Source organism: Ascaphus truei, chromosome 4 (genome assembly GCF_040206685.1).
Source record: "Ascaphus truei isolate aAscTru1 chromosome 4, aAscTru1.hap1, whole genome shotgun sequence".
Taxonomy (NCBI): domain Eukaryota; kingdom Metazoa; phylum Chordata; class Amphibia; order Anura; family Ascaphidae; genus Ascaphus; species Ascaphus truei.
In genome coordinates this window covers 290970278-290991831 of record NC_134486.1, presented here as the reverse complement: position 1 = coordinate 290991831, position 21554 = coordinate 290970278, and the positions used below count along the sequence as shown (strand labels likewise).

The 21554-nt window shown below is 39.5% G+C and overlaps 1 protein-coding gene across 1 annotated transcript in view; it reads left to right on the top strand.

Annotated features, from left to right (window-relative positions):
- Window positions 1–1299: 1299 nt before the first annotated feature.
- LAMA4 (laminin subunit alpha 4) overlaps window positions 1300–21554 on the top strand; it is a 132820-nt gene continuing 112565 nt past the window's right edge. The window contains exons 1-3 of the mRNA XM_075597648.1: window positions 1300–1882; window positions 16031–16132; window positions 20637–20764. Coding sequence (XP_075453763.1) covers window positions 1682–1882; window positions 16031–16132; window positions 20637–20764 — 431 coding nt within the window. The 5' untranslated portion in view covers window positions 1300–1681. The remainder of the gene's footprint in view (window positions 1883–16030; window positions 16133–20636; window positions 20765–21554) is intronic.

The following is a 21554-nucleotide window of genomic DNA, read 5'->3' as shown; positions in this document are numbered from 1 at the left end:
CAAACTGCATGCACGCTACTCCTCAGCCCTATCTCTTCACAGTGTAATCACTGTTATGGACCAGGCCATGTGGCACCTGACATCAGACACAGTACCAGGCCGTTGCCATTGCTAGGCAAAGGAGTTTGATCTTTCAACACCATTCAGCAATCTTCTTATTCCAGTGCTGCCTTGACTCCTGGGACAAATCAGTTATTTTTCATTGTACAACAGAGTAATGGACAAAAATATCATTTTCAAAAATGTTCCTCTTTTACTGGGTTTTTTTTGTTTTTTTAAATGGCCTTTCGGCAGTCTCTATATAATTATTATCACTGTAATCTTGCGTATTTTAATACAGGGTTTCATTCTCCTTTGTAAAATAAGACTTTTACTATTGAGGCAAGCAAAAATATGAAATGTATAAATAAATAATATTTAGTATTCTATCCTGAATCCGCTCAAAAAAATTAGCATAAAGGTTACATTCTGTAGACTTACAGAGACTACAGTGGAAAGCATTGGTCAGCTTTGGGCAACATATTCTGCCTGCATACACTACGAGCCTTGTTTCTGGTGTCTCACAAAGCACTTCTTTAAAGGGAAAACAGAACACCCTTTGTAAATAAAAGTTCACATTTCTGAAACGATGAAGTAACATTTAGGGAATCACCAGTGTACAGGATAATACTTGCCATGTGCAAAGCAGAGGTTTATGGTAGAATATGAAAATTGGGTATATACAAAGATGCAGAGGGTAAATGGGTCCTTTTTCTACAGAATGAGAGAGAGAGAGAGAGAGAGAGAGAGAGAGAGAGAGAGAGAGAGAGAGAGAGAGAGAAAATGAGGTAGAAAATACAGTATTAATTGTATGATAACAATACATACACATCAATACACAAATTGGACATGTTCTCCATTTGAAAGCTAAAGTCCAGTAATGTATTACCTGCCCTTAGTTTTACAAGGACTCTCTAATTTACAAATGGAAAAAAAAAACAGTTTGGGCTAATATATGCCATAGAATAAACCGCCATTTTTTTTTTCTGTCAATCACCTTGAGTGTAACAAGAGAATATAAATGCCAGGTTATTTGCATCATGGTGAAGGGCACGTGTGAGTGAAAGCTTGACAAGCGTATATTATCTGACACTTTGCTGTCATTGATAAAAGAGCCTGGGGGGGGTTGGTGGTGAGATGGAAGAAGAATAGCACTTAAGCTTGATCTGCAATAGTCCAATCATCTCTACTGAAAATAGATTCTGGCCATGCTCTGGGAGGGAGTGTCTAAAACTGAAGGTAAACTGGAATGCTGTGGAGGAAGTCAGATCCCGAAACACAACTGTACAGTCTGTATCCTGTCACAGAGACGATAAGGTGGCTTGGGAGCTACTGGAGCTTTCCTGGAATACAAACGGCTTCATGAAAACACTATTGAAGCACGGCCCTTATTTAGCTTAATCTACTGTAGTCTCCAGGGAAGAGTAGAGCAACTGGCACAGGCAGAGAAAGAGAATGTTTTTTGTGTGTGAGTAAAAAGGCAATTAGCCAGCCTTCCTTGCAAGCAACACATCTGGAAACTAAAGTCACAGCACAAGTTTAAATGTTAGAGGCACCACTAAGCTGAAGAGGGTGTGTGCCTGGCTGAAGTGGACTGGCATTTGGTAAACTGCAAAAGACACTGCTGGATGCAAGAGGAAGAATGGCTTATATTTGCACATGGCATTGTATTTGCCTGTTAATATCTTTTTGGGGATATCTCTGTCCTTGCAATGCTTCAATCGAGGGCAGTGCTTTTCATTTGGAAACTGAAGGTAGTTCTTCGGCCATTAGCAGACTGGACTCCACTGATATAGAACTGCATCAGTCCTTCATTCCTGCCAAGCTGGTGCCTTTGTCAGAGGTAACTTGTCAATCAATCCTATACTTCATTAAGGCCCACAGTCAATAACGTGTGATGTTGTCTTCCCCTCATTTGAAAGGAGCTGTAATCTGACCAAGCGAGGGGAAGATGACTTCACTGCATATTGAGCAGTGGCCTAGTGTCAAAAATATGTGTCTCCTGCATATATATGTTTACTACATCTTCTGTTATAGCATGTTAAGTTGTTCAATAGTGTTATATTCTGTGCAAACAGTACTATTCAATGCATTGCAAAATCTATGCACAACATATAGTTATAGACACATACTTACATTTTTAGATTTTATATAACTTAACTTTATCAGCCTTTGATTTTTTTTTCTGGATACTAGATATATATGTACTGTATGCTGTATATTATATACACACATTCAGACACACGATTAAATATATTCTTATTTAGTCCAAGTCATTGATCCAATTATTAAAGCAGCAAAACATATGAAATTTTATGGGGTTCTTTTATAAATCAGTTCTGTAGTATTAGATAATACTTACCGCATTTTTTTATTATTCAACTCATACTGCCATTTTTAATTAATTTAAAGCATCCTTTGATTTCGATAGCAGGTTTTGGCCCACCTTCAAAGCAGTGCAAGATCTTGGCAACACGTTCCTGTTTCCACTTTCCTCATTTGTTGCATACAGTAATTTCCCAGCAGTTTGTGCTGTAACCTGTAACAATAGGTAATGGTACCCTAGTAATATAAGGATACATTGTAGCTGCTGAGTTACACAGACTGAAGGATTCATTGAAACTGAAAGGCAGCCATTATATTAGTCACACAATCTGGCTTTTTCCAGATGTATAACAGGAGCATCAAACGATTGCCAGCTTAGGTAAAAATGTAGAATAAATACATTGTCACACGCTTTACATATACAAATAAGAAAAAGTGGAGGGAATGTAGTATTGCTGCTTTAATCTAAGGATGTGAATCCCAGAAATAGCATGTATATCTCGTCTAATTGTTTTTCAATAGCTCGTGATAAAGTCGCTTCTACAAATTGGCCAAGATGACTGTTGCCTACATCTGTGCTTTTGTTTCCTACTTGAACGTTAACAGAACAGTATTGGGTTGCCTATTACAGTATAAGGTGCTATTATATGTAATACATGCATGCATGGATGTGAAAAATAAATATAACCTGTCATCTGTAAAAGCATGTTAATCGTCAATTAGGGACAGGAATAAGCATGATATTGTTGGGTTCGTTATCTGTCGACATGTTAAAAGTGGTATAAGTCTGTGATCAAAGATAAAAACAGCCCTTAAAAAATGACCACCTAGAATGTCACATCAGTTATCAGTGATCTTCAAGTGGCCAATGCAACACAAACAGTAAGTCTTGCTACATGTGTGCATTTGATTTTCATATGCTATTACTTTGTCAAACTACAATATGAAATGAACACATCTACAAAACAAAGCTGGTGTTGTTTTGATTATTCATAAGTCTCTGATATTACATCTATATAAAGATTTTCAAACTTGTCTCCTAAATTTGCAAATCTGGCGAAAGGTGCGGTGTTTTTCTCGAACGTTGAAAAATCTCACTTTTTAAAAGGTCCGCATAGATTTCGGTAAGTAAAAATCTCCACATCCGGAAATATGAGGTTTGTTGGAGAGGAGAGAGAAAGAGAACACATGAGGTACCTGGGAAATAAGCTAATTTAAATATGCAAATGAGATTATTTGAATATACAAACAGGATCACCCCCTTGCTGTTATGTTAACACCCTTGGTTTGCAATGAATTATGTGTTAGAGGTGCACTGCTTCTTTTAGAGAGAACTTTTTAAGCCTCTTATTTCCATGAACATTAACATGTTATACTGCTTAATTAAGCCTTTGAGTGCTGGGGGGGGGTCGCAGTACCTGAGTGCCACAGCCCCTCCAGCTCAGTGCGGTCACATGACCACTTTTAATAGCGGTCATGTAACTACAGCGGCCATTTTTCAGGAAACGGAAGAGGAAGAGTCCTCCTTTGCCCTTTCATCACAGGGCAGGTCTTGCCATGAAAAATGACACTCCCTGGGCGTGACGTAGTCTCTATGTTATGGGGCTCATGGAGTGCCGGACCCCATGAAAAAGTGACTATGTTTTGCGGCAATCAAAGGGATAATGATGATGAATACTATTTTGAACTAGTACTATTAACCCTTTTGGTGCCAAAAGACATAGCTACTACTTCTTAGGGTCTGGCACTCCAGGGATCCCATGATTTAGGGGCTACGTCATAAACAGATTGCTCATTTTGGTAGAGGAGATCGCATTCGGCGCTCTTGTGGAGCTCCTCATCTTCCGTTCCATCATCAGTGATGAAGCAGTCATGTGATCGTGAGTGCCGGAGGGGCCGTAAAAGGTTACAGATCTGCAATGTCTCTAATAATGTCACTAATCCCTGCCCTCGCACCCTAACCAACAGTGAAAAACATTCCATTATAAAACACCTTGAGTGCACTCTGACATTGTCCGAAGTCAGAACATCACACGGGATAGCACAGCAGCAGTGCACTTGCGACATTCTGAGAAGTTTGTGGCTTGTTTTGTAGAGGAGGTCATGTTCACTGCTCGGAAGAGAGCTATGATCGTGATAAGAACAGAAAATTGTGACCCTTCTCTTTTGTGCACATCGCTGGGGGCCGGATTGCAATCATGTGAGAGTTAAGGAAATCAGTGCAAAAAAGAAATGCCAGCTTATTATAAATTCCCCACTTGAAGCATATTATAAGGGGTGTATTTCCATTTAGTAATGCTGCATAGAATTTGTTTAGTACATGCAATGATAGCCCATGAAAATCACTAGTTTGTTTTCACCAAATGTAATAGAGTTCAGTTGAAAAGGCCCTCCACATCTCTCTATAATCAAGTAAAGAGTTTAGCAATCCGCTCCGTTGATATAATTTATTGCCCACTGTAGCTTTAGCCTAATAACTACTATAGTATAGTAGACATGATCACTGCACAGATGCTATAGTTTTGTGTATTATACTGTAGGGTGGGAGATTTTTTCTTCATGTTCACAATGAGCAAAGGCTTCAGTGGTTTTGTAGGCAGTGAATCATATTGACTATAAAGAGTATTACAGACAAGACAACTTGGTTCATAGTCAACATGGTCACAGTCCACATTTAACATTGAATTTGGTATTATCAGCCTGAGAACCTTTCAACTGGCATGTGTAAATACCTAATATCTGGTGCAAAGAGGGTGTTTCCACTAAAAAAAAAAGCTGGATTTGGGCAGCAGCTAGGAAAGCCTTGCAGCAGTCACACTGGATATGGCTGTTAAGAACATTGCACCTCCTTTCTGGTTGCTGGAAGTCTCACATGTAGACAATTTCTCCTTTACCTCAATTAGCAGATGTCCAGGCTAAGACAAGTCTGGAAACTGCATATATCTGTTGTGAGCCAGGAACACTTGCAGCACTTGTTTCTCTTGCACATTGATGACCACCATCATCTCAGACCTTCCTCCATTGTCCTGGCCTGTGAGCATATGAAAATACACTAATGTAACTTTAATATAGCTATATAATAATGGCTCCGTTTATATACAAGAAAAAATAAGCTCACAAGGCTGTGTGCTCAAAGAAAAATTCACTTATACGCACACCACTCTTATATAAAATGTAACTTTTATTAACCTTACATAAAACATATATTACCAATAATGTGAGTGTAACACAAATAAAATAAGTGTGACGACTGCCACTACCTGTGTTGTAAAGCACTAGATGTCTAGCTTAACAAATAACAGGAGATTATAAAGGCAGATGCAGCATTCAGATCAGATCAAAAATGCACACAATAGTAGTAATAGGTATAGCTTGGGTGCATGGAATTGGCCACCATTGATGTAGTCTCAGATTAAATATGAGAGGTAAGTGACGAGGGTTAACTACTACCAGGTTGTTCAGAGTGGAGTGTAAATAAACACTGATATTATTCCAACACCAAATATTAACACTGCTCTAAAATAGAGTGTGTAAAGGTACATGCATAATACTCAGAACAGCACACCTGTAGTATAGCATAACAGGATTAGAATCAGTCACAGGAAACCATGCATTGGTGAATACTAGCAATGCATTACTCCCAAAATATGCAATATAACATCATCTGATGGTGGAATAGTAACAGGTCAAACTGCTATAACGTCAGACTTAGTGTAAAAAGAGTGTATACAACAGTTATTAGTTTGTATATAGATATACTCCTTAATCTCAGAGTACATTTTAAATTCTTTATTTATTAAAGATACGTGTTTTTAAATAATCAATTACATCATTTACAAACATTTGCTTGGTTATTGTTTATTGATTAATATTTCGTGTGTCAACCCTCCAGAAACATATATATATTTTTTACGTCGTCTTATGTATACCCAATTTTTTTAACTTTCGAGTTCAGCTCCAATAAAATTTCTATACTTTTAAATACATCCATTTATTTCAATTCTACATTGGGATCAGAGTGCTCTCACTAGTGGGGATACGTTTCCCTTACAGTCGGGGCACCTCACTGAGAGTTCCTGCCTCTTTGTTCTGAGCTCTGGAGGGGCGCGGCGTGATGATATCATGAGGAACGTGACACAGACGTGACCAGCAAACAAACCGTTGTCACGGCAACCAAACACAGACCCTACTGGTGTAAAAAAAAAATGTACTTAATCCTTCAAAAGCATAATTAGTAAGTACAGAATTGCAGAAACAAAACAAGTATTAAAAATCTTGTCACAAAAAGGTACTATACCTCACTACCACCAACGCTCCACCACATAATATCCCAAATGGTTTTAAAGCAGCAATACTACATTCGCCCCCTTTTTTTTCTTTTTCCTTATTTGTATATGTAGAGCATGTGACTGTGTATATGTGGCCAGGTCCCCCTCTGGACTCCCCATGCCCCCCTTACCTCCCGATCAGTGGCGGAGGGGCGCGGATGCATCTGGCAGTTCCCGGTGGTTGCAAGGGAGGCAGGAACAGGTGCCATTAGGAGCAGGGAGGATGAGTAGGGCGACAGAGTCGCCGGAGGCTCCTGGCAGAAGTAAGGATTGCGGTGGCCATTAGGGGCATAGGCTCCACGGGGACTACAATTCCCAGCATCCCCAGGGGCTACACATCAGATGCAGCCAAACAGCCAACAGGGATGCAGAGATGACGTAGCAGCAATTAGATACATTTGGCGCCCTTGGGACATGCTAGTTAGTCGGAGCTGGGACAAGGAGAGGGTAGTGTGTGTGTGCAGGGTGTCTGTGACCCCTGCACTAGGCCAGAGACTCCCTTAAGCCACAGCTAGGCCCTGACTCCCCCTTTGAGTTTGTGGTTGCTGCAGGGACAGGCCCAGTAGATAGGGACACTGCCCTTGTAGTACCAAGCGTGAGGGACACAGCTAGGATGCGGCGGCGACCTGTCATCTGGTGGTCTGGGACCAGATCACCACACCAAGAGAGAGAGACTATTACAGTGGGACCCTCCAGCTGCATACCACCTCATGTGGAGGCGGACTCGTCACTGACGATGATGGCGTGGGACCGAACAGGCCCTTGTCTTCAGTCGGCGCTACCGGGTGCTGGAGCATCCGGCAGGTATCTTCAAGTGCACCAACAGATCACACTTTAGTTGTGAGCAGCGCTGTCGCACACATTGGGTGGGTTGACTCTTGTGGACACCAGGGTGGTTGGGTGCCATGGGGCACCTCAGTACTTTGGGGGAATATCCCATCTGAGTGTGGACACTGTGTTGGAGGGCACTGTTGGGTTACGGCCGTGCATGGCCTATTTGGTGTTGGTGTTATATCGTTATTCCTTTTTCATATGCATGCAGTAAACTGTTGCTATATCAGTGTGTGTATTATTGCGTTGGGTCCTGTGACGGTATTATCCAACATACTAGGATCCCGCACAGGTGAAGGTGCTGTCACCAGATGGAACAGGTACACCCCAGGCCCCCAGCAGCTGATGTTCAGGCCTCCTGTGAGCCACAAGTAACGCACCACACACTTAGCAGCCGCCATATCTCCCATAGGATGGGAGAGACTGCGCTACATATAATTCTACATTCTTACCCAAACTGCAAATCGTTTGGTGCTCCTGTTATAAATGTGTAAAAATACTGATTGTGTCCCTAACATAATGGCTGCTTCAGTCAGTGTAACAGTGTAGCAGTGTAGCAGCTATAATGTATCCTTACTGTATAACTAAGGTAACATTATCTATTCTAACAGCTTACAGCACAAACTGCTCGAAATTTGTCAACAAATTATCAAAAATAGGAAATTGTTGCAAATATCTTGCACTTCTTAGGAGGTGGGCTAAGACCTGCTATAGAAATCAAAGGATGCTTTAAAACTCAATAAAAATGACATTAAGAGTTGAATAATATGTATATATATTTATATTATACTTACTGCATTTAAAAAAAAATATATATATATATATATATATTTTTTTTAAATGCAGTAAGTATAATCTAATAGTGTCGTATCGGATCCTAAATTTTCTGAAAACGGGTTACAGGTACCGGGATGGCTAGCATACACTTACCTACAGGGTGAGGAGGACCGCAGTGACATCATGGGAGCAGCAGCAGAAGTCCGTGTTCAGCCGGCAGGAGCAGCAGAACTACAGCACACAGCTGATGCCAGTGCAAGCCGGGGAACCATGTGACTGGAGCAGCCGCATTCCTATTGGACAGCCGGGGAGGAGCAGGCTGTCCAATAGGAATGCTCCTGCTCCGGTCACATGGTTCCCCGGCTCCCACTGGCATCAGCTGTTTGCTGTATTCCTGCTGCTCCCGCCGGCTGAACACGGACTTCTGCTGCTGCCACCGCCACCAGGATCTCTGCTGCTGCTCCCAGATGTCTCTGCGGTCTTCCTCACCGGTCTTCCTCACCTTCCGTCGCCAGCTGCAGGTATGTGTTGAAGTATTTTCAGCTACTCTGAAAATACCCGGCGCCGGTTCCGGCCCGGTCCCCTGCTGCCAGGTCCGGATAATTTCCAGTTAGCTGAAAAAGCGTTGGGCAAGCCGGGTACCGGGTAATTACCTGGTACTCGGTACATCACTTATATCTAATACTACAGAACTGATTTATTTAATTAAAAAAACTATATGATTTCTCGCTTTGCTGCTTTAACAAACAAGGAATTTGCAACCATTTTTTAATACATTACAATAGAGATTCTAAAGGATTAACTATTAAATGTATTGAATAGGTTGTTCATAATGAGAGAGGTGGGATACTTTTTTGAGACTAAGACAAAGGGAACCCTTTTGGATCTATTCACTAAACAAGCTGGCGCCTTGTGGTTTAAACTTGGATGTTGACCTGTCAGCACTGTAGGGTTTGTTGACGTGCCATGTTTCTTGATATATAATTTATATAAATATTTGTATGTGTCTTATATATTTATTTGTTCATAGATATTTATTATTAATATTAAATGCCACCGAGCACCAAGTGTACCATATGCTGTGCAGACTAATGCTAAGGTCACAGGACAAGTACATTTTATTTCTGATACTGTGTAACTGAGACCCTGGGATTGGTAACACTGTTTTCTTTTGCAGAAATGAGAGTTAAATTTAGAGAAACTGAAGTCAATGGAAATCTAAGCCACACATGTTTCAGATTCAAGACATATAGTTTCTCATGAAGATCTTAATGAAAATCAGCTGCCTAAGTCTGCGCAGTAGAGATATGCAACATTTGTGCAGGAGATTGTGAACCAGGCAAAATTGTAATTTGCAAACAACATTGTGGCTACACCGATTCCCAAGTATTCCAGACTCTGAAATATGGCTTTTGCTGGAGAGGGGAAAGGGAGTGAGGGAGGAGAAAAAGAGGGGGGGGAGGGAGAGAAAAAAAAAACAAAAGACTAATACTGTACCAAATCCATTTGACTTACAGTATACATCTCCCAAAATACTACTCTATACAACACATAGAGACATACCTGTGAACACAATGGAGGTACCTGGGACACATGCTAATTGAAAGGCTAATTTAAAATACGTATTCAAGTAGATTATTTTCAGGCATCTCAGGTGTGTTCACAGGTATATTTCCACGCATTGTATAGAGGAGTGTTTTGTAAATTATATGTCAATGGGTACTCTACAGCAGGGATGTGCAAACTGGGGGGCGCGAGATTCTCTGCGGGGGTTACAGAGGCCCCGCGCTCTTCCTGAAGGCATTTAAATTAAATGCCGGAGAGGCGTCGACGGCCTCTGTAACTGTCTTACCTTGGCTCAGGCGGCTTCTGATGACACATCGCCATGGCAACGCGGTGTCAAATTACACCGTGGGGTCACATGATGTCACGGTGCCATGGAAAAGTGACATTGTGATGTCAGAACTCCGGAGCCAAGGTAAGAAGGGGGGGCGCGAGGAGGGGGGGAGCAGCCGGCAGGAGGGTTGCAGGGGAAAATGATTGCACGCCCCTGCACTACAGAAATAATATCCTCTCTCTCCCTCCCTTTCTCTAATTGAAGAGATTTAAAACATTTGAAAGTATTAATTCATATGTGAATGAATGTGAAAACGCACAGAAGTTCCATATATCACTTCCCACAGGTTATTAATGGTTTATTACTGCTATCAAGCAATAGTTGGAATAATTTAGAGTTTAAGGGGTCTATTCAGGTAGCTTCAATAAGTGATTTAATGCTTCTTAAGTGCACTTACAAAGCAATTTTGCATGTGTAGCTATTCAGAGAGCGTCGATAACATGTCAAAATAACTTTGAAAAGGATTTTTGACGATCGTGATTAGTTTTGACAAGCCGTCCGGTAGGTCAAAAAAGGCAGAAACTTGTATTTTTTGCTAGTATCTGCTATTCAGATACACTAGCTTTGATATACTATACTGTACACATTGCATTTTAAGCATGCACATTTTGCAACCTAGGGGGTGGTTGGATAGGAAGTGAGATTTCCTTTCAGAACATGAACCATGGTAGCTAACCTAAAAAGTATCTTCAGCTGTATATATCTCCCCTCAAACCTCCCTCAAAATAAATTAGGGAGAGATGCTTGTACTGAAAAATGAACATACCTGAGGTACCATGGGAGATATGCTAATGTCTATGCAAAGTATATTTAAATGAGTCACACATTTTACAATATATCCTGAAGGCCAATCAGTTTAAATATGATGAAGGCCATACCAGTGTCAGACCCAATAGTATTAGAACCCACAACACTGCCATTCAGGGCAGCAACTCTAGCAATGAACTAAACCAGACATTTGTAGATGCATATATATTTTTTTTAAACTAAATCAATTCTGTAGTATTAGATCATGACTTTTTTTTTTATTCAACTCTTAATGCCATTTTAATCCATTTTAAAGCATCCTTTGATTTCTATAGCAGGCTTTAGCCCACTTCCCAAGCAGTATACAATCTTTGCAACACTTTCCTGTTTGTGATCATTTGTTGCCAATTTTCCCAGCCGTTTGAGCTGTAAACTGTAACAGTAACGTTATCTTAGTAATAAAATGATACATTGTAGCTGATGAGTTACACTAACTGAAGGATTGATTTAAACTGAAAGGTGGACATTATGTTAGGCACGCAATCAGGATTTTGACAGATTTACAACAGGAGCACCACATGATTGCCAGCTTAGGTAAGAAAGTAGAATTATGCATTGTCACATGCTTTACATATACAAATAATAGAAAATGAAGGAAAAGTGGGGGGGAGTAGTATTGTTGCTTTAAAAGCAGATCATTTCCACTTTCTGGTTGCCAGTTCAATAATCCTTGTGCATAAGACGAGCACAGAGCACACCTTCCACACATGATAGTGGAACTTCTCTGCATCTGGGTTAGTTCAATGCTAAAGCTGTTGCCTTGCGTGGTGGGGTCGTGGGTCAGACACTGGTGCCCCTCACAAAAGGTATTTTAACTGATTGGCCTTAAGGATATATTTTAGAGATGTGTGACTCATTTAAATATACTTTGTATAGACATTAGAATATTCCCCAATGATACCTCAGGTATGTTCATATTCCAGCACAGGCATCTCTCCCTAATTTATTTGAAGGGAGGTTTGAGTGGACATATATACAACGCAAAATACCTATTAGGTTAGGAATTTATCATCGCCCTCCACAATATTTCCTTTAATATGGTTAGTCACTCTCAGTATACTTATTTGTAATATGATGAGTTCAAATAAAAAAAAATATATATATATACCGGTATATATAATATATATATAATTTTTTTTTTTTTATATATATATATATATATATACACACACATTAATAAGGGACCATATTTGCCAAGCAATAAGAAACCTTCCACCACCAGAGTCCATTTAATTGAATGGGCCGAAAGATGTATTTTGATGCCCAATGTCAGGGTCTCCTTAGACATCCTGCTCCTAGCCGTGGTTCCTATCACTGTCCACCGGGTGTTGCTGCTGGTTTCTGTCTGCTCTGGGGTTTGTCTATCTGTATGTCTCCTCTTGTTGCTCCTGTTCTGTCATTATAGATCCTGCTTCCTGTTTCTCCTTTGCCTTTGTTTTATGTGTCAGGCTCCTTATGCCCTGTGTCCCTGGACTTCTCTGCCACAGCCTGTTCCTGTACCAGTCCTGTATTTCAGTTTTGTTCATAGTAAACTGGTAATCTGGTAATCTGGTAATCATAGTTTGCTGGTAATCTGGTTTGTCCCTGTTTGTTTCCTGATCCCCAGTCTCAGTCCCTGCTCCCCAGTCTCAGTCCCTGCTCCCCTGCCCTGCTCCTGCCTTCCTGTTGCCAAACCCTGCTTGTGACCCTGATGTTCCTGCTTGCTGTCTGCCTCCAACCTCTACGTGTGACCTCAACGTTCCTGTTAGCCGCCTACCACCGACCTCAGCCCGTGACCCAAAATCTCCTTGCCTGCTCCCCGCTGTTCCAGCCACTGAGGTCCAAAGAGAGTTTACCTGGCAACAAAGGTAGAAGCTGCAGAAAAGTCCAACAAGATTTTTAACACATTAGCCACTCTGACCAATCCCAGTTGTCTTTTAAATGAACCAGAACCAACCAAAGAGCTCTGTAAAGAGTTCAATAATCAATCAACATTTCCATTCCAAGATCCAGAATATAAGAGAGGATCTGAAGTGGATTAACAGAAACAACTGCACCAAACCTGCCACAATAAATGTGATAGATTAACCGCTGACTTCTACTGTAGGATAGAGGATTTCCATCAATTCTCGTACTGTTAGACCTTTCAGCTGTCTTCAACCAGTTGACTATAACCTCCTACTATAGAGGATGCAAGGATATCTAAACAAGACCTCGAGTTGGCTTGTATCAATCTTAATCAGAAGAACCCAAAGAGTAGGCATGAATAGGTTATTGTCTTATCTCATTTAGATGCTATTGAAGCTTGCATTGTGGATATAAGAACATGGATAGATGAGAGTTGGTTGAAACTAAACTTGGACAAGACGGAGACTATCGGCATAGGAGGCCAGAGAAAAACTGATAAATTGAAGGACGTGACAAACATCCAAAACCACTCTAAAGCACCTTCCAAGACAGTGAAAAGCCTGGGAATCACCATTGATAGTAATCTCACAATAGAAGACAAGTCAAACAAAGTCCAGCCTCTATCACCCCCACTCCATCAAGAGACTTAAACCTCTTATTAGGAAAGAACACCAGTGGAAGGTCAACCACTCCCTGGTAAAAATCAGACTTGACTATGGCAACTCACTATCTTGGCTTGCCAAGCAAACAGATCAATAATTTGTATGCAATTCAGAATATCGCAGTTAGAACTCGAGAATGAAAAACCTGCACAGATACCACCCCTGAAATAGCTTTACTGGCTACCAGACAGTGGACGGAGTTCAGTGTCTTTTCTACAATCTAAGGCCACACACGGCTTAGCACCAACATGCATCTCAGAATGTATCACTTCATATCAGCCAACCAACAACAAACGGGTTAGTGTTCCTTGATTCAAATCCACCAGGATTGAAAAAGAGCCATTTTAGCAGAATGGCCATGGCTCTGGAACAACCTCCCTATCATCGTCAGAAATGCTCCCACCTTCCAAGCTTTAAAGAAATCATTTAGGACCCTCCTCTTCTGTGAACTACAGAACAACATTTGGGAACCAGCCTCAATTGCTTACCACATTGATCCACTTTGCAGAACCCAAAGGTAGTCAGCTCAATACAGAAACATTCATTGACTTTGTTGGAGAAGGCTTGAAAAGATGGCGGGAAATTAAAATGTGCATATACTATTGTTCATTGACATAGAAACTGCTGGTCTACTTTAAGAAAAAATACAATATATAATATATAATCATGAAACAATAAAGACAAATTGGATTGTACAGTGACATGCGGCACATACTATATTAACATTTATTTGTCTCAGTGTCAGCCTAAAAATCAATTCATCATTAAAGGGAGGCTAATATAATGACATATAACAATCAACTGAGTATGAAAATTCTCTATGGATTGTGTCATGCACAATAACATGCTTAAAAGAGTGTTTGGTAAGATGCACCAATGCCCAGAAGACTGCCCTTTTACAATCAGCAGTTACTTTTAACTTTGCAAGGGTTAAACACTCAACACCCTGCTGTCTTGTAAAGTGTGAATTACATGTGCCCATAAACTAAGCTGATTTAGAGATAAACCTCTCAGCATTACATTCCACACTATCCATGCAGCAGTTAGAATGCAGAATGCCTTCCAAACTAAACTTTTGTCTTTCTCACTGTACTGGTATATGGAAAAAATGACTGCCATGTATTTATAACATACAAGCAATATTTTTACTGCAGCAACCTTTAAATAGAATCCAAAATTTTATTTTCATTTCCATTTTGGCCAGAAAAGGGTTGGTAGCTGCATGGAAATATTTTGAACTAGAGCAATTTTTAGCATACTACGTATAAATGGGGGGGGGGAGGGGAGAGACGGTATTGCTGTAGTGAAAACTGCAAATGAATATGCTTCTTTTGTCTTTCTATTGACGTTTCCTTTTTTCACAAGCTATTCATTATTACATGTATTCCGCCGACATATTTGTACGTTTTTGTGTTATAACCGAGGCAAAAACAATACATGTATCTATGAAAATGGGCTGTCCCCAGTCGCCAGAGGTCCACCAACCAGCTCCGGGCGGCCTCCTGGTTCCAGTAAGCTAAAAAAAAAAAAAAAAGTTGCAGGATTTCTTGTTTGAAGGTGCAGTCCTGTTTTTTATTTTTTTTATTAAATGGCGATGGGCTTTGCCTGTTCAATCTCCTCCTCAGTGCGTAGTGATATTACACAAAAGTGTAAAAATGATTTTAAAATACCTATAGGTTCCTAATATTTGTATATAAAAAAAAGTATCAATCAGTCATGTTTAACTCCTTAAAGCTGCAGTTCAGTCAATATCCTGCATGTGTGTTTTTTTTTTTAATAAATCAGTTCTGTAGTAAAAAAAAACAACTTTGAAAGACCAATTTTCTTGTATTTTATTTTAACAACCATTTGCTAAGGCACTGCCCCTTCATGTCCTGTCACACGCCCTGGCACACCCCTTTGTCAGCCCTGCCCTCCCTCTAGCACATGTCAGTGCAGGAGTGCTCATGAATATTCATGAGCTTCCACTGAGAGACAGAAGCAGAAGAAAAACATATGCCATATCTAATTATGTCACCAAATTTCGCCTATCAATACATGGAGAACGAATTGACCTGCAGCTATACAGTTCTTTAGGTAATTAGAGATTGCACACATGAAACTATTGAAGTAAAAAAATAAATTAAAAAAAAAACAACAAAAAAAGACTGAACTGCAGCTTTAACACATCACTACCATTGGTTCCTTTTGGACCATGTATAAACTGCACCTATAAAAGGTTTCTGACTTTTGACTTCCCATTCAAAAAGATACAGTTATACTGGTTAGGTTTTCTATTATTCCCAATGCATATGTATCATTTCCCAAAGAAGTTATACAATGTAGAGGCTGCCAATGGCTTCAATGTATTGTGACAAGTTTATTCTGTCCATTACATTCCAAAACAATGGTTTCTCGGAAATAAAGTAACAGCTGTTAACAACATCACTGGCATAGGGTAGTATGCAATCATGATGTTTATTTCTCTTTTGTTTCAGAGATGTCAGTCAGGTTTCTACTACTCAGTCTCTGGAGACTGTTTGCCTTGTAACTGCAATGGAAATTCAAACAAGTGTTTGGATGGTTCTGGGGCGTGTGTGGTAAGTTCAATTTAGATATCATATGTTGCTGTAAGTGTATTTTGTTACTGCAGTACAGTATAAGAATGTGTGTTCATTATGCAACAGCTTAAACCCATGAAAATATTTCTAAGTTGGATCCTGTATGTGCAGTATGCACATTCTAAGTGTATTCTATAAATTAATACATAAGGATCCCCATTGGAGACTAATTATGTTGAATGATGCTTAAGGACTTTAGTGTAATATAATGTCATATTCTATGTATATATTAACACAAACCATAGAACTAAAGCAGATCTGTAAAATGTGGTATACATTTTAAAAAAAAACAATCTTAACAATGAATGAAAAAAAAGTATTTATAATTTTACCAATGTATCTTCATTAATAAAAAATACAGCATAACATGTTAATACTACAGTTCTATGAATTATCATTGGAATTATTTTTAGAACAAATAACTGATCTGTATCTGAGTTTCCAAAGATGAGAATTTAAATGTACTAAGCTCTGTCACTAAGGTTTATCATAAACAAGAAAGGACATGGATGAGAGTTTGTACAACACAGACAAAAACACCAGGCTCCTTGCATGATCAATGGAGTTGGCTCAGAATTTGCATGTCATATTATAAATGCATAATATGTGACTTAATTATAAATACAGAGTTACATGACTGCCTAAGCACATTTTATTCATTCTATATTGTGCATTTAATCTATACATGTTTATAAGACTTAAATAGTAAAATATATGTACACTGTAGGTAGCAAGATAGAAAAATAATTTCTTTTATCAGGGTGTCAGATTCATGTACTGCATGTCACTTGCAGTGCAATTAAATAGGAATGCTTGAGTGTGTCTGTGAGGGGATGTAAGTCACCTGACACCATGCACGCCATGACTGGATTGTTAAACTCATTACTGACTGAAATGCAATCATTAAAGCTGGCAATCAGTCAAATCATCGAGAACATCCGAGCAGTTACTTCCCTTATTGCTGGCATATAAAGGCTGGATGAAATCATCTCACTGAACATATACCATGTTCTACTACTTTTAAAAGAGATTCCATATGCTTTAACGCCAAGCAGTTATTGGATTAAAATAGAAGAAAAAAAATGAACTACAGGCATACCCCGCATTAACGTACACAATGGGTCCAGAGCATGTATGTTAATGGAAAATATACTGATGAAAGTGAAGCACCACCTTTTTTTCCCATTTATCGATGCATGTACTGTACTGCAATCGTCATATACGTGCATAACCAATGTAAATAACGCATTTTTAACAGGCTCTATAGTCTCCCTGCTTGCGCACAGCTTCGGTACAGGTAGGGAGCGGATACTGCTGTTCAGGATGTGCTGATTGGCGCATGCGCGTACTGCCATTTGCCTATTGGGCGATATGTCCTTACTCGCGAGTGTACATAAAGTGAGTGTCCTTAAATCGGGGTATGCCTGGAAATTGCTTCTCATTTTGTGTTTGGCTATATTCATCTGCATAAGAAATGAGTTCTTCCTACAGCCTTACTGATCTGAGGCTTACTGCATTCACGTGTAGTGGTATTTGTAGCTGAGGTTTCTTTGCTTTCGTGTTGTGACCTTCCTAATTGTGGTGTTTAGGGCTATTCAGATAGAACTGCCCCAGAAAATGCACAACTGGCATTTGTTCCATCCTAGATTTCAACACATAACTACAGACTTCAAGTTTGACAATTTAGACCCAGAGCAACTACAGTAAGTCTGTGTGAAGTCCATAAAAAATGGAATACATATTGCTAAATAGGTTGATGGCTCTGTACTTCCAGATCCCAGGCTTGACTCTACGGCTGACTAATATAACAACTATAAGCTTTGGGAAATTCCTGACTTAATATGCTCATGAGCATGCACAACCCCATAACATTGCTATCTGCAGTTTGACGCAGTGTTGGAGAGACTGGAATAGTTTTAGGGATCATGTGTAAGCCATATGGATAGAAGCTTTAGTACTTAGCGCGTTTACTATTTTTACATGACTTTGACAAAGAAAATGCAATATTAAATAACAATAGTAATATTACAATGTATGTAATATAAATAAAACATTTGAACTGTAAACCGTATATGTTGACTGAGGAAAGGTTGAGTTTTCTGCAGACACATGCATCACGAAGTCTAGCATTAAGACCTCTGAAATATTTCTTCATGTACATTCCACCAACTATGCACCACTATATTTGCAATAGAATAAACTGGGTTATTGGCATACTTTTGACAAATGTCCTTTTTGTCCACTTTTGACCTGGCCATGGAGCAGTATCTCTTGTGGAATAGTAAAGTAAGACAATTATTCACCATGAAAAAAGTTCCTATCGCACATAATTTACCATGCCTTGTCCATTAAAGCAATAATTAATTCCAAGCAAAACAAACTTTCAGAGTAAGGTGGAAAAGGTAGAAAAAAGGTAAAATGACTGAACAGTTGAGTCATTGTTTTGTGCCATACAGAAGAAAGACACAAGACTTACATAGGTCAAGGCTTCCTGTCATCTATTTATAAATCAATCAATCTACAAAATGCCACAAGCATTTTCATATTTATCAAGTTCATAAATCCCAGTTTCAATGAGGATTTCAGGTGACAGAACAGAGCAAGATCATTTTGTTTCTTTGGTACGATGTATCTGACTGCATTTGTTTTTATGTTTTAATGCCGGTAACCCTCTAGATTTCATGTGCCATTTCATTTTATTACAAACCATGTTTTGAGTGATCTCCTGAAAACCTCATGATAAAACCTGTGATTATGGGGTGTGAGCAATTCTTACTCTGGGCTATAAATACCCAAACTCTTTAGGACCTCTTATCCCAGTTCCCTTCTATTTCTCCAGCACTGGCTCTGCGATGGGTCTCAAAAATGATCAGGCCCCACAGTGATCACTGTCAAAACCATGTATTCTATTATATTACTTCAATAAAGTATATAAAACCTCCTACTTCGTGTATTGCCGTCGCTGGTGATTGCGCACAAAACAATATTTAATTTGGTTGGCTTATTGACAAAAACAAAACAACGTATAGTGGTCTCTGGCTCTGCTACTGTACCCTTTGTTGCTTTCACACTAGAGCACAGTATTCATAGCCCTCCACATTTCACAGAAAATCCTATTTCTAAATGTTATGTTTATATAAAAGCTCAAAGAGTTTTCTGTCTTTTTATCAGAACACAAACATCCATGTCTATGTAGTGAGAAGCCTGGCAATGCTTCTGAAGTAACTTCCATTCTCTTAAACCGAAGTTAATGCATTCCTAACTACGTACAGTATGTGTTATTACTAGTTAGTATACTGGGAAAGGGCCAAGGCAAATGTTTTTTGTGAAGGTTCTTGAGCAACAGATGCATTTTGTTATGCATATCGATGTTATCTATCCAAGTTCTTTCGCCTTCAAAGGAGAGGAGTATCGACCCAATAGTACAGTACTTGCAAGCCCCAGTGTGTTACAGTGGGTTTTGTGTGGTGCAGTCCACACACTTTTCAAAATTGACAAAAACAAAAGTCCTTCCCCGTTGGTGGGGCCGTTTCCTCTGTGGGAGTTTGCAGTGCTTGGAGGACAGACAATGAATGTGTCTTAGCAGCTGGAATTATTGGAAGGTTCTTTGCTCTCCAAGGCCCTTATTCAATATGCTTCAAAGTTGCGACCAATAGCTTGAAAAGAGTTCTGCTTCATTCATATGAATAGTACTAAAAATCTTCTCCAGCACAGGGAAGATGACTGTCCAACATATTGAAGAGCTAAGTATCAAAGATATAGATGGCGCAAATTGTGTAATCATACTCGGTGGTCAAAGAGAGATGCTACTATGCGGTACAAAATACAGAACCAACAGTTTTGGTTTTTTTGTGGTTTTTTTACACAAACTTGTAATCTTCCTTTCTTTTTAAAGATGTAGGGATTTAATTTAGAAAACTTTCCTCCGTTACTTTTTCTTACAGCATATATGTTGCTTAAATCATTCTGAAGTACAGTACAAAGATCTTTCCCTCAATGTTTAATAAATATAGCTCTTTCTTTGTCATGCACAGTACCACAAGAGATGGGCGAATCCGTCCAAACCAGTTTCCCGGATTTCACCTAAAAAAATCCGTTCTGCGGTGTAAAATTCCGTTGGCGGATTGTTCCAGGCTCAATCCATGAGGATTAGTTCAAAATCGCCATTGGATTCAATCCGCACGGATTCTGACAATACAATCCTTAGAATCCTCCAACGGTTTACAGTTCCGCAGATTGGATTGTCACTGATAAAAAGAAATCCGGAAAGATGAATCGCCCTTTTTGAGATTGATTCGTGGAAATCCATGGACCAAAGGAACCGTCCAATCCACTGTGGATCCAAAGCCACAAAAAAAAATTGCCACTCTAAATACCCTTTACTCTTTTTAATCCACGTTGATCCCCTATCATACTCACTGTTGCTTAATTTTGCTCCAAGTTAATTTTAAAACTGACAATATATAATTGTTGCTTTTTGCAGGACTGCCAAAGGAATACAACTGGGGCGAACTGTGAAAGATGTCCAACTGGTTACTTGGGTGATTTGATCCATGGAGTGCTGAGGTTCTGCTTGCCATGTCCCTGTCCATTACCATTCAGCCCTAACAAGTATGTAATGATACTTCAACTGTGCAACATTGCTTTGATGACATTAATATAGGTCACACTCATATTCATTAGATATCAGCTAAAATGATATGACAACAATTTTTTTACATAGCCGTCCTACGAAGGACTTCAATTTTTCAGGCCTTCCTAAGAGTAGGATTTTAACTGGGTTCACACTCTTTTAAGCACAGTACTGTTTAAATAGCAATGTAGCAGGACGTAGCAGGACGTAGCATGCCCTTTCCCCTACCCCCTAACCCCCGCAGCGATATCGTGACAGCACTATCTCCAGAGCTGCAGCTTTAAAGCAGCAGTTCAAGCAATATCCTACATGTGTTTTTTTTTAATAAATTAATTCTGCACTATGAGAACATACTTTACAAAATGTAAAAAAATGTTATTATAGACGTTTTTAATGTTTGTAATGTAGGAAGCATTTCCAAAGTGACAGTCCCATCCCCTTCTGATAGGCTTTGGCTCTTGAGCCCCGACCTCTCTAGCAGTGCACCAATTGTACAGTATCTAGTAACTGCCCAGTCAATCATATTTCAGGACTATATTGCCCAGAATGCTGTGCAAGAACTGAATGAAATAACCCGGAGCAAGCGATCGATTACAGGAGAACGGATCGATCTGCAGCTTAGCTAATCACTTGTCAGTGTGCAGATTGTATTAATGAACATATTGAATGGGAAAAAAAAAATATATATTTTTTTTTTTAAACGGCAGCTTGAACTACAGCTTTAAGCGTTCTCGGCTACGGAAGCAGTAAGCTCTCCTACATCTGTTT